Source organism: Oncorhynchus mykiss, chromosome 11 (genome assembly GCF_013265735.2).
Source record: "Oncorhynchus mykiss isolate Arlee chromosome 11, USDA_OmykA_1.1, whole genome shotgun sequence".
Lineage (NCBI taxonomy): Eukaryota > Metazoa > Chordata > Actinopteri > Salmoniformes > Salmonidae > Oncorhynchus > Oncorhynchus mykiss.
The window spans coordinates 19,942,261-19,954,571 of record NC_048575.1 but is presented as its reverse complement, the minus strand read 5'-3'; the positions used below and the strand labels follow the sequence as shown (position 1 = coordinate 19,954,571).

Below are 12,311 nucleotides of genomic sequence, written 5' to 3'. Positions count from 1 at the left end.
CCTCAAACATTGAAGAAAGGACCATCTGAAGAAAGGATTGAATAAGTAGGGCACATTTAGATGGGCCTGTAGCTGTTCGTGAGGACTTGTCAAGAACTGGGGACATTTTACAGTTGAAATCCCCCCCGAAAATCAACAAATGAGAATCTAAATTGGGTATAGCAGACAAAAAGGAAGAAATGAAACTTGTGTCATCCAAATTGGGAGCATAAACACTAGCCAAATCCAGAGGGGTAGAAAATGACTACTATGACGTATCGTCCCTTAGGATCAGCAATAACCTCAGAAGCTACAAAGGGAGTAGCTTTATCAACCAAAATGGCAGCACCTCCTGATTTACTATGAAAGTTAGAGTGGAACACTTGAACAACCCAGTCCCTACGCATCCTAAAATGCTCACCAGTCCTCAAGTGAGTCTCTTGTATAAATGCAACATTTGCATTCAAACCCTTTAAGTGTGTCAACACCCTCTTACGCTTCACCGGGTTATTAACCCCTTTGATGTTCCACGAAATGTACTTGATCGCATTATTTCGGCCCCCCTGGGCGTTCCGGTTATACAACCCTGTCGTTAGAGCATAGAATGGAAAAACAGTGAGCGCACAAAAACCCCAGAATAACTTGTCTCAAAGTAATAATGTACGGTGGAAAATGTTTGGAAAAAGTACAGAAAAAAACTAAAAAGACAGAATGACAACATTAGAACTGAACAATACAACCGGTAATGGGGGTGTTGTGAGCCGGTAAAGGGGGTGTTTGAGCGGCCAAAGGGGGAGGGGCCACCAATGTTTCCGCCACTGAAGGTGACGGCAGAGACTGGGGACTGGCAAGGGGGATGGAGGACTTGTTGGATTTTAACACTCCGAGCCTCTGAGGGGGTGGGAGGTAAAGCTCTGCATTAAGCTCTGCATTAAGGTGAGAACATTAGGAGCCTAACAGGAGTAAAGGCACATCAGTGGCAGGGAGTATGTGGGGTGAAGATTATGGTGGGTTTTAGGTGGAGGGGGCTCTACAAACTCCCAGTACCAAAGAGGTCAGGGGACCTCCAGTGGAGGGTTCTACATGGAGCCTGGCCACTAGTAGCTGGTTGGCAAATGTGGGTTGTTGAATTTTCTGTTTGCTCAGGCAAAGTTAGCTATTTGGCTAACAAGGAGGAGCAGGGTCAAAGGTGGGGGGATAACAGACCCTTTACTATTATTTAATGGGGTGGTCTCTGCACGCCTTAGGGTGGAATTTGAGTTATATAAAATTATTAAAAAGTGTGGAGATGTTTCAGAAGATATTGTGTGTTTAGCTGGGGAAGATGGGTTGGATATATGATTGTAGAAGTAGTTAGGTTTTGATTATTGAGATGTATGTTGTTGTTTTGTATCGTGGGGTAGAGGGCAAGGTGAGTATACAGCACCAGGGATATTTGCTTTTTGAAGGTGGGTGGGGGTGGTGAGGTTTTAATGAAATGAGGATGTATCATTAAAGAAAGACAAAAAGTCAAAAGTCTCTCTCTCTCTCCCCCTTCTTTCTCTCTCTCTCTTTCTTCCTATCTCTGCTCTCTCTCTCTGCTCCCCCCCTCTCTCTGCTCTCTCTCTCTCTCTCTCTCTGCTCCCCACCCCCCCTCTCTCTCTCTGCCCCCCCTCTCTCTCTTTCTCTCTCTCTCTCTGCCCCCCCTCCCCTTTTAATGAAATGAGGATGTATCATTAAAGAAAGACAAAAAGTCAAGTCTCTCTCTCTCTCCCCCTTCTTTCGCTCTCTCTCTCTCTTTCTTCCTATCTCTGCTCTCCCTCTCTCTCTCTCTCTGCTCCCCCCCTCTCTCTCTCTCTCTCTCTCTCTCTCTCTCTCTCTCTCTCTCTTTCTTCCTCTCTCTGCCCCCCCTCTCTCTCTTTCTCTCTCTCTCTCTGCCCCCCCTCTCTCTCTTTCTCTCTCTCTCTCTGCCCCCCCTCCCCTTTTAATGAAATGAGGATGTATCATTAAAGAAAGACAAAAAGTCAAAAGTCTCTCTCTCTCTCCCCCTTCTTTCTCTCTCTCTCTCTCTTTCTTCCTATCTCTGCTCTCCCTCTCTCTCTCTCTCTCTGCTCCCCCCCTCTCTCTCTCTCTCTCTCTCTCTCTTTCTTCCTCTCTCTGCGCCCTCTCTCTCTGCTCCACCCCCCCCTTCTCTCTCTCTTGCCCCCCCCCTCTCTCTCGCTCTCTCTCTCCATTCACCAGAGTATGTTTCTCTCATTGAGATGTCTTCCAATTTAGACCGTCGACTGGGTTCAGTTACCAATAAGAGAAGGGCAGACGCTATTTCAGTTCCCGCCAAAGCAGTGTCACATCAAGCCTTCTCTCTCCTGTTGTTAAAATGCTCTTAGCATTTTTTAAATTAGCCGTAAATGTAACCATTACATGGCTCATATCACCTGTGGTTTTGAATGTCACATAATTTCTTTCCAGTTAGCTCGTACGGCCGGGCCGTCATTTGTAATACATTGCTATCGAAATTCTGCACTGTTTTCTGTTTTATACAAATGGACATTTGTGTATGAGTAACTATGTGTGTGTATGTGAATATTTATTTCTCTCTCTCATCATTCATCATCCATTTCCCAGCTAAAGTATGTTTTGTCCCTTGTGAATTATACTTTTAAAAAATCATGCTGTCTTTTTATTTATATATCTCCTTATTTGGATCTCAGAGTGTCCATATCTACATATCTGTAGTGACTACATTATTATTTATTACCCTTGTGGATATACCGTACATGAGTATATGGTTTAGTCAAACTTCCTGTTTGTGTATAGTTATCTCTCCCTCCATCCGCCTCAACTTTCTCCCCCCTATTCAAACTCCCTCCCTGTATTCCATCTCTCTCGATCTCTCTCCTCCTCTATCCTTCGTTCTTTTCTATTTACCTCCAACATAGTTCTAAGTATTTTCTTCCTCCTCTCTGTATTTTCCCCAGGTGCGTAATGTGACGGTGGATGGAGGGTTTGGGTCCTGGTCAGGCTGGGGGGGCTGTAGCAATACTGATGGAGGCAGTGCTGGGTCCTGTCTGTGTCGGACCAGGGCGTGTGATAACCCCACACCCCAGTGTGGGGGTCAGTCCTGTCATGGACTCAACGTGGAGGTGGCCAACTGCTCCAGGTATATGTCTGTCCTGCCTGCCTGCCTGCCTGCCTGCCTGCCTGCCTGCCTGCCTGCCTTTTCATTTGTATTTGTCAATCTGCCCTTTTCTCACAAAGACACCACAAGCTTACAGTTCATGTTATGGATAATACATGAAATAGAGTATATATTTCATTCGACAACAGAAAGATTTTCCCAATAGCAAGCATTCTATCTTTCTCCAGCGCCTCTCTCGTTGTGTGTGTAACCCTGTGGTCTGTGTTTCTCTATAGGAATGGAGCGTGGACCCCGTGGACTCTGTGGGCTCCCTGCAGTACCAGTTGTGGCATTGGCTTCCAGGTCCGCCAGAGGTCCTGCAGCAACCCCACTCCGCGCCACGGAGGACGAGTGTGTGTGGGGCAGAACCGAGAGGAGAGGTACAGGACTCATACACATGTACACACGCACATAGCCACTTATACTCAACCGTAAATCCACACAAGATCATCCTCACACGGTCCCCTTGCTGGTGTGAGTGTCACAGAAGTCTTGAGTCCTTCATCTAGCCAGTCATACATTATAATGTAAAATATATGGCTGGAAGAAATTACTCGCTGTTGTCATAATCACTTCTGTCCGACTCTGACAGCCAATTAAGAGAGAGAGGGATGTTTCTGAGCCTGGTAATTATCTGAGCTCCACACAGACGAGGGAAGCTGCATTCCTTCTGAAGCTCTGGATCCTCTTCTTTGGTCTGGAATAATCACCTCCAAAAAATATGTTTTGAAGGTTTCTAAGCAACCGATGTGGCCCTCTGAAATATGGGATTTGCAGAGAAAGAAAGTGAGAGAAGAAAAATAAAAGTGAGAGAACATGAAACAGTGCAGGTAGAGAAGGTCAACACGTCTACAGGTTGTTTGAAGTGAAACTTCTTTACCTGAAACTTTACAACAAAGTAAATAATAATATGAGAATAACTTCAGACAGATTCCTTAGTGTCTGGGAACTTTGTTCCTCTATATGTCATTTATACATGGTCCATTTCATCATAGTGAAACATGGGGGACTTGGGCATTCTTTATATGAGACTCCAGCTTCTTTTAACTACCCAGACATCATGCTGCTAATTTCATTGACCACCTCTGGAGGGAGGGAAAGGGGGAGGGGGATAGATAGCGAGAGAGCGCGACACACACACCGAGAGCATGAGCTCCTGAGTTCTCCTGAAAAAATATAGAATTAGAGTTGGATAAATACAGGATACTAACCTCAACATCAAAACCTTCAATCCAAATCACAATTCCACACCAAAAACCTTGATTTAAGACAAAATGACCTGAATGGACTATTACTACCAAGGACTATCAAGAAAAAAACTTCTAACAAACCAAAACCTGCAGAAGAAACACAGCGCAACCTGGAAATACCATCTGCAACAACACTGAGTGAGTAAAGTTCAGTCTGAACTTACTTCTGAAGGCTAAAAGGAAAAGACAATCATCTGGAGGGAATTGTGTTATGTAAAGCTTCATAAATAAGGCTACAAAGTACCACGCTGCTAGGAAAGAAACTGAACTGATCAATTATCACTTAAGTGTGAAGTGAGAGGAGTGAAAACTCTTGAGCCTAACAATGGCAGGAGAGTTCCCCAGCTCCCCCATCCACCCAAATGTAGAGGCCTTGGAGCCCCCATGGCTTATCCCTGTACAGAGGTTATTAGAATACACTACCCCATGGATATTAAAAATACACTGCAAGGAATAAGTACAAAAAAAAGCTCCTCAAGAACAATCCAGAAACACTATTTGCTGACTGCAACAAAGAGGGGAACATAAGCAACTTCATTTTCCACACAGACCATCCCCTGGCATGGCACAGTGCTACAAAGGCACACTAGACCTATGTCAAGAGACGGCAGTCTGAGAGAGCTGGCTGCTCTACGGACTGAGGTGAGAGAACTTAGAGGGACACATGGCACTGAATGAAGAGGTGAACGCTGAGGTGTGACAGAGAGCCGGACACTCCCACAGAGAAGCCAGACCCCGACCCCAACACAACAATGGGACAGACAACACAGGACCCACCAACCCCTCCTAACAGCCCCCCTGTCAGCTCCCCTGATTGCTGTCTTGACAACCCCAACACATCCACTGAGAACAGACCAAAGCCAGAGATTGTGCTCCTCATTGACTCAAATGGCAAATACATTCAAGAGGATCAACTTTTTCACAAACACACTGTTGCTAAACTCTGGTGACCAAACACTAGGCATGTACTGGAGCTGTTGTCAGGGGACAGACTAGGGTCCCCAGCCACATCATAATTCACATGGGCACAAATGACCTGCGGACGCAGCAGGAAAGGATGGCCACAGCACTCAAGGGAGTGATTGAAAAAACATCTTCCACATTCCCCAAAGCACAAGTGGTTATCTCCACCCTGCTACCACAAAAATATGTTCACCCTGCCACCATACAGCAGGTGAATGCAAGCATTTCACAAGACTGTGCCTCAAAACCTAATGTATACCTGGCCCACCACTCCACCCTGGACTTTACGACCAGGTCTACCTCTACAAGGCAGCCATCCCATTGTTTGCCAGGACCCTGAAGGACCCTCAACCGTAGCTCCAGCACCTCACACAGGAGCAACAGAGAATGGACACCCCTCCGAGACCAGCGAGACACCCTCCCAGACCTGCAAGACCCCCTCCTGAAGGACCTGCACTGAGACAACCCATGCCAAGAGGAACTACACCCAGACCACAGCATCACCAGCCACACCCCAACCAGCTAAGACCACCCCAAGCAAACCCTGGCCACACTCTATATAGGCCCCCACATATCAGACTTATGCCCCTTCTGTCCACCCCATGCCCCACGCCCCTGCGACAAGGACGTCAACATGACAGCAGGACATATGCCCAAGCCGTGAGCAGAGCAACAGGCCCAAACCCCAATATTACACTCGCCCATATCTCATTCTGCGACCTAAGAGGTATGTATCAGATGCTCAACATGCTCTGCTCACACCTACTGTGATGGTCCGGGCCTAAACCACACAAAGACAACACTAGACACTATGGAACACAAATCTTTTACTATCTCATCCTGGAATATTCAAGGTCTAAGGTCATCTGTCTTTGGCCTAAAGAGCAGGAACACAGACTTCATCAAAGAAATTGGAAAAACAGACATTGTCATCCTACAAGACACATGGTACAGAGAAGATGGACCCACTGATTGCCATCTAGGTTACAGAGAGCTGGTAGTCCCTTCCACCAAACTACCAGGTGTGAAACAGAAAAGATATTCAGGGAATATGCTAATTTGGTATAGAGCAGACCTAACCCACTCTATTAAATTAGTCAAAACAGGAACATTTTGCATCTGGCAAGACATTAAAAAGGGTATTATCTAATCAGAGAAAAATGTCCTCATGTGTGCTATGTACAGTGCCTTGCGAAAGTATTCGGCCCCCTTGAACTTTGCAACCTTTTGCCACATTTCAGGCTTCAAACATGAAGATATAAAACTGTATTTTTTTGTGAAGAATCAACAACAAGTGGGACACAATCATGAAGTGGAACGACATTTATTGGATATTTCAAACTTTTTTAACAAATCAAAAACTGAAAAATTGGGCGTGCAAAATTATTCAGCCCCTTTACTTTCAGTGCAGCAAACTCTCTCCAGAAGTTCAGTGAGGATCTCTGAATGATCCAATGTTGACCTAAATGACTAATGATGATAAATACAATCCACCTGTGTGTAATCAAGTCTCCGTATAAATGCACCTGCACTGTGATAGTCTCAGAGGTCTGTTAAAAGCGCAGAGAGCATCATGAAGAACTAGGAACACACCAGGCAGGTCCGAGATACTGTTGTGAAGAAGTTTAAAGCCAGATTTGGATACAAAAAGATTTCCCAAGCTTTAAACATTCCAAGGAGCACTGTGCAAGCGATAATATTGAAATGGAAGGAGTATCAGACCACTGCAAATCTACCAAGACCTGGCCGTCCCTCTAAACTTTCAGCTCATACAAGGAGAAGACTGATCAGAGATGCAGCCAAGAGGCCCATGATCACTCTGGATGAACTGCAGAGATCTACAGCTGAGGTGGGAGACTCTGTCCATAGGACAACAATCAGTCGTATATTGCACAAATCTGGCCTTTATGGAAGAGTGGCAAGAAGAAAGCCATTTCTTAAAGATATCCATAAAAAGTGTTGTTTAAAGTTTGCCACAAGCCACCTGGGAGACACACCAAACATGTGGAAGAAGGTGCTCTGGTCAGATGAAACCAAAATTGAACTTTTTGGCAACAATGCAAAACGTTATGTTTGGCGTAAAAGCAACACAGCTGAACACACCATCTCCACTGTCAAACATGGTGGTGGCAGCATTATGGTTTGGGCCTGCTTTTCTTCAGCAGGGACAGGGAAGATGGTTAAAATTGATGGGAAGATGGATGGAGCCAAATACAGGACCATTCTGGAAGAAAACCTGATGGAGTCTGCAAAAAACCTGAGACTGGGACGGAGATTTGTCTTCCAACAAGACAATGATCCAAAACATAAAGCAAAATCTACAATGGAATGGTTCAAAAATAAACATATCCAGGTGTTAGAATGGCCAAGTCAAAGTGCAGACCTGAATCCAATCGAGAATCTGTGGAAAGAACTGAAAACTGCTGTTCACAAATGCTCTCCATCCAACCTCACTGAGCTCGAGCTGTTTTGCAAGGAGGAATGGGAAAAAAATGTCAGTCTCTCGATGTGCAAAACTGATAGAGACATACCCCAAGCGACTTACAGCTGTAATCGCAGCAAAAGGTGGCGCTACAAAGTATTAACTTAAGGGGGCTGAATAATTTTGCACGCCCAATTTTTCAGTTTTTGATTTGTTAAAAAAGTTTGAAATATCCAAAAAATGTCGTTCCACTTCATGATTGTGTCCCACTTGTTGTTGATTCTTCACAAAAAAATACAGTTTTATATCTTTATGTTTGAAGCCTGAAATGTGGCAAAAGGTCGCAAAGTTCAAGGGGGCCGAATACTTTCGCAAGGCACTGTATATACCCCCAATAGAATCCCCATACTTTAACAATGACAGCTTCTCCATCCTAGAGGGGGAGATCAACCATTTTCAGGCCCAGGGACATGTACTAGTCTGTGGTGACCTAAATGCCAGAACTGGACAAGAACCTGACACCCTCAGCACACGAGGTCAAACACCTACATGGATGTGACAACATTACCTCCCCCATATACCCCCTAGATGTAACGGATGTGAAATGGCTAGCTTAGTTAGCGGTGGTGCGCGCTAAATAGCGTTTCAATCGGTGACGTCACTTGCTCTGAGACCTTGAAGTAGTAGTTCCCCTTGCTCTGCAAGGGCCGCGGCTTTTGTGGAGCGATGGGTAACGATGCTTCGTGGGTGACTGTTGTTGATGTGTGCAGAGGGTCCCTGGTTCGCACCCGAGTATGGGCGAGGGGACGGTCTAAAGTTATACTGTTACATAGACACAACTACGACAACATAACCAACAAAAACTGGTCACAACTCCTGCAGCTCTGTCTGACTGGGTATGTTCATAGTCAATGGTAGGCTTCAAGGGGGCTCCTACACATATACAGTTGAAGTCGGAATTTTACATACACCTCAGCCAAATCCAATTAAACTCAGTTTTTCACAATTCCTGACATTTCATCCTAGTAAAAATTCCCTGTCTTAGGTCAGTTGGGATCACCACTTTATTTATTTTTTTGTCAGAATAAATGTAGAGAGAATTATTTATTTCAGCTTTTATTTCTTTCATCACATTCTCAGTGGGTCAGAAGTTTACATACACTCAATTAGTATTTGGTAGCATTGCCTTTAAATTGTTTAACTTGGGTTAAAAGTTTTGGGTAGCCTTCCACAAGCTTTCCAATAATAAGTTGAGTGAACTTTGTCCCATTCCTCCTGACAGAGCTGGTGTAACTGAGTCAGGTTTGTAAGGTCTCCTTGCTCGTACACACTTTTTCAGTTCTGCCCAAAAATGTTCTATGGGATTGAGGTCAGGGCTTTGTGATGACCACTCCAATACCTTGACTTTGTTGTCCTTAAGCCATTTTACCACAACTTTGGAAATATGCTTGGGGTCATTGTCCATTTGGAAGACCCATTTGCGACCAAGCTTTAACTTCCTGACTGATGTCTTGAGATGTTGCTTCAATATATCCACATAATTTTCATCCCTCATGATGCCATCTATTTTGTGAAGTGCACCAGTCCCTCCTGCAGCAAAGCACCCCCACAACATGATGCTGCCACCCCCGTGCTTCACTGTTGGGGTGGTGTTCTTCGGTTTGCAAGCCTCCCCCTTTTTTCTGCAAACATAATGATGGTCATTATGGCCAAACAGTTCTATTTTTGTTTCATCAGACCAGAGGACATTTCTCCAAAAAGTACGATCTTATTCCCCATGTGCAGTTGCAAACCGTAGTCTGGCTTTTTTATGGCGGTTTTGGAGCAGTGGCTTCTTCCTTGTTGACCGGCCTTTCAGGTTATGTCGATATAGGACTCGTTGTACTGTGGATATAGATACCTTTGTACCTGTTTCCTCCAGCATCTTCACATGGTCCTTTGCTGTTGTTCTGGGATTCATTCCTTTACACTTGTGTGTATAAGGTAGTTGTTGTGGAATTGTTAGCTTATATTACATGTTAGATATTACTGCATGGTCGGAACTAGAAACACAAGCATTTTGCTACACTTGCATTAACATCTGCTAACCATGTGTATGTGACAAATAACATTTGATTTGATTTGATATGCACTTTTCGCACCAAAGTAGGTTCAAACGTCTCCTTCCTGAGCGGTATGACGGCTGCGTGGTCCCATGATGTTTATACTTGCATACCATTGTTTGTACAGATAAACGTGATACCTTCAGGCATTTGGAAATTGCTCCCAAGGATAAAACAGACTTGTGGAGGTCTACAATTTGATTTCAGAGGTCTTGGCTGATTTATTTTCTTTTTCCCTTGATGTCAAGCAAAGAGGCACTGAGTTTGAAGGTAGGCCTTGAAATACATCCACAGGTACACCTCCAATTGACTCAAATGATGTCAATTAGCCTATCAGAAGCTTCTAAAGCCATTACATTTTTCTAAGCTGTTTAAATGCACAGTCAGCTTAGTGTATGTAAACTTCTGACCTACTGGAATTGTGATGCAGTGAATTATAAGTGAAATAATCTGTCTGTAAACAATTGTTGGATAAATGACTTGTGTCATGCACAAAGTAGATGTCCTAACCAACTTGCCAAAACTATAGTTTGTTAACAAGAAATGTATGGAGTGGTTGAAAAATGTGTTTTAATGACTCCAACCTAAGTGTATGTAGACTTCTGACTTCACCTGTAGCTCATCTCTTGGCAGTAGTACTGTAGACTACTTTATCACTGATCTCAACCCAGAGTCTCTTAGAATGTTCACAGTCCACTGACACCCCTATCAGATCATAGCAAAATCACACACTACTTTACAGAAATGTGCTCAGTCATGAGGCATCAAAGACAAAGGAACTGAATAATTATAAGAAATGCTATACTGTAGATGGAAGGAGAGTAGTGTGGAAATCTACCAAAAAACAATTAGGCATCAACGAATTCAATCCCTTCTAGACTATTTCCTGGACAGAATGTTTCACTATAATAGTGAAGGTGTAAACCTGACAGTAGAAAACCAAAACAGTATATTTGACCTCTCAGCTTCCCTATTAAATCTAAAACGTTCAAGCAGACAACCTAAGAAAATGAAACAACAATGACAAATAGTTTGATGAAGAATGCAAAAACCTAAGAAAGAAATTGAGAAACGTATCCTTCCAAAAATATAGAGACCCAGACAACCTGCGCCTACGGCTTCACTATGTTGAATCACTAAAACAATACAGAAATACACTGCGGAAAAAGAAGGAACAGCACGTTAGAAATCAGCTCAATGTAATTGAAGAATCCATAGAATCTAACCACTTCTGGGAAAATTGGAAAACTCTAAACAAACAACAACACGAAGAGTTATCTATCCAAAACGGAGATGTATGGATAAACCACTTCTCCAATCTTTTTGGCTCTATGACAAAGAACAAACAGCAAAAACAGATACATGATCAAATACAAATCTTATAATCAACTATTAAAGACTTCCAGAACCCACTGTATTCCCCAATTTACATTGAATGAACTACAGGACAAAATACAAACCCTCCAACCCAAAAGGCCTGTGGTGTTGATGTTATCTTAAACGAAATTATAAAATATACAGACCACAAATTCCAATTGGCGACACTTATCTCTTTACATCATCCTCAGCTCTGGCAACTTCCCCAATATTTGGAACCAATGACTGATCACCCCAATCTACAAAAGTGGAGACATATTTGACCCTAATAACTACCATGTGATATGCGCTAACAGCAACTGTGGGACAATCCTCTGCATTATCATTAACAGCAGACTCGTACATTTCCTCAGCGAAAACAATGTACTGAGCAAATGTCCAATTAACTTTTTACCATGTTACTGTACAACAGACCATGTATTCACCCTGCACACCTTAATTGACAAACAAACAAACCAAAACAAAGGCAAAGTCTTGATTTCAAAAAAGCTTTAGACTCAATTTGGGACGAGGGCCTGCTATACAAATTGATGGAAAGTGGTGTTGGGGGAAAAGCGTACAACATTATAAAATCCATGTAGACAAACAACAAGTGTGCGGTTAAAATTAGCAAAAAACACACGCATTTCTTTCCACCGGGCCAGAGGGTGAGACAGGGATGCTGCTTATGCCCCACCCTCTTCAACATACATTGGCGAGGGCACTAGAACAGTCTGCATCAGCCGGCCTCACCCTACTAGAATCTGAAGTCAAATGTCTACTGTTTGCTGATGATCTGGTGCTTCTGTCCCCAACCAAGGAGGGCCTACAGCACCACCTAGATCTTCTGCACAGATTATGTCAGACCTGTGCCCTGAATGTAAATTTCAGTAAGACAAAAATAATGGTGTTCCAAAAAAAGGTCCAGTTCCCAGGACCACAAATACAAATTCCATCTAGACACTGCTGCCCTAGAGCACACAACAAATGTAACATACCTTGGCCTAAACACCAGCTCCATGGGTCACTTCCACAAAGCTGTGAGCAAACTGAGAGACAAGGCAAGAAGGGCCTTCAATACC

General features: G+C 43.7%; 1 protein-coding gene across 3 annotated transcripts in view; it reads left to right on the top strand.

Annotated features, from left to right (window-relative positions):
- sema5a (sema domain, seven thrombospondin repeats (type 1 and type 1-like), transmembrane domain (TM) and short cytoplasmic domain, (semaphorin) 5A) overlaps nt 1-12,311 on the top strand; it is a 193,809-nt gene that overhangs the window by 129,814 nt on the left and 51,684 nt on the right. For all 3 annotated transcript variants that reach the window (XM_036935136.1, XM_021620458.2, XM_036935137.1), the window contains 2 exons: nt 2,937-3,118; nt 3,373-3,516. In XM_036935136.1, the coding sequence (XP_036791031.1) occupies nt 2,937-3,118; nt 3,373-3,516 (326 nt within the window). The remainder of the gene's footprint in view (nt 1-2,936; nt 3,119-3,372; nt 3,517-12,311) is intronic.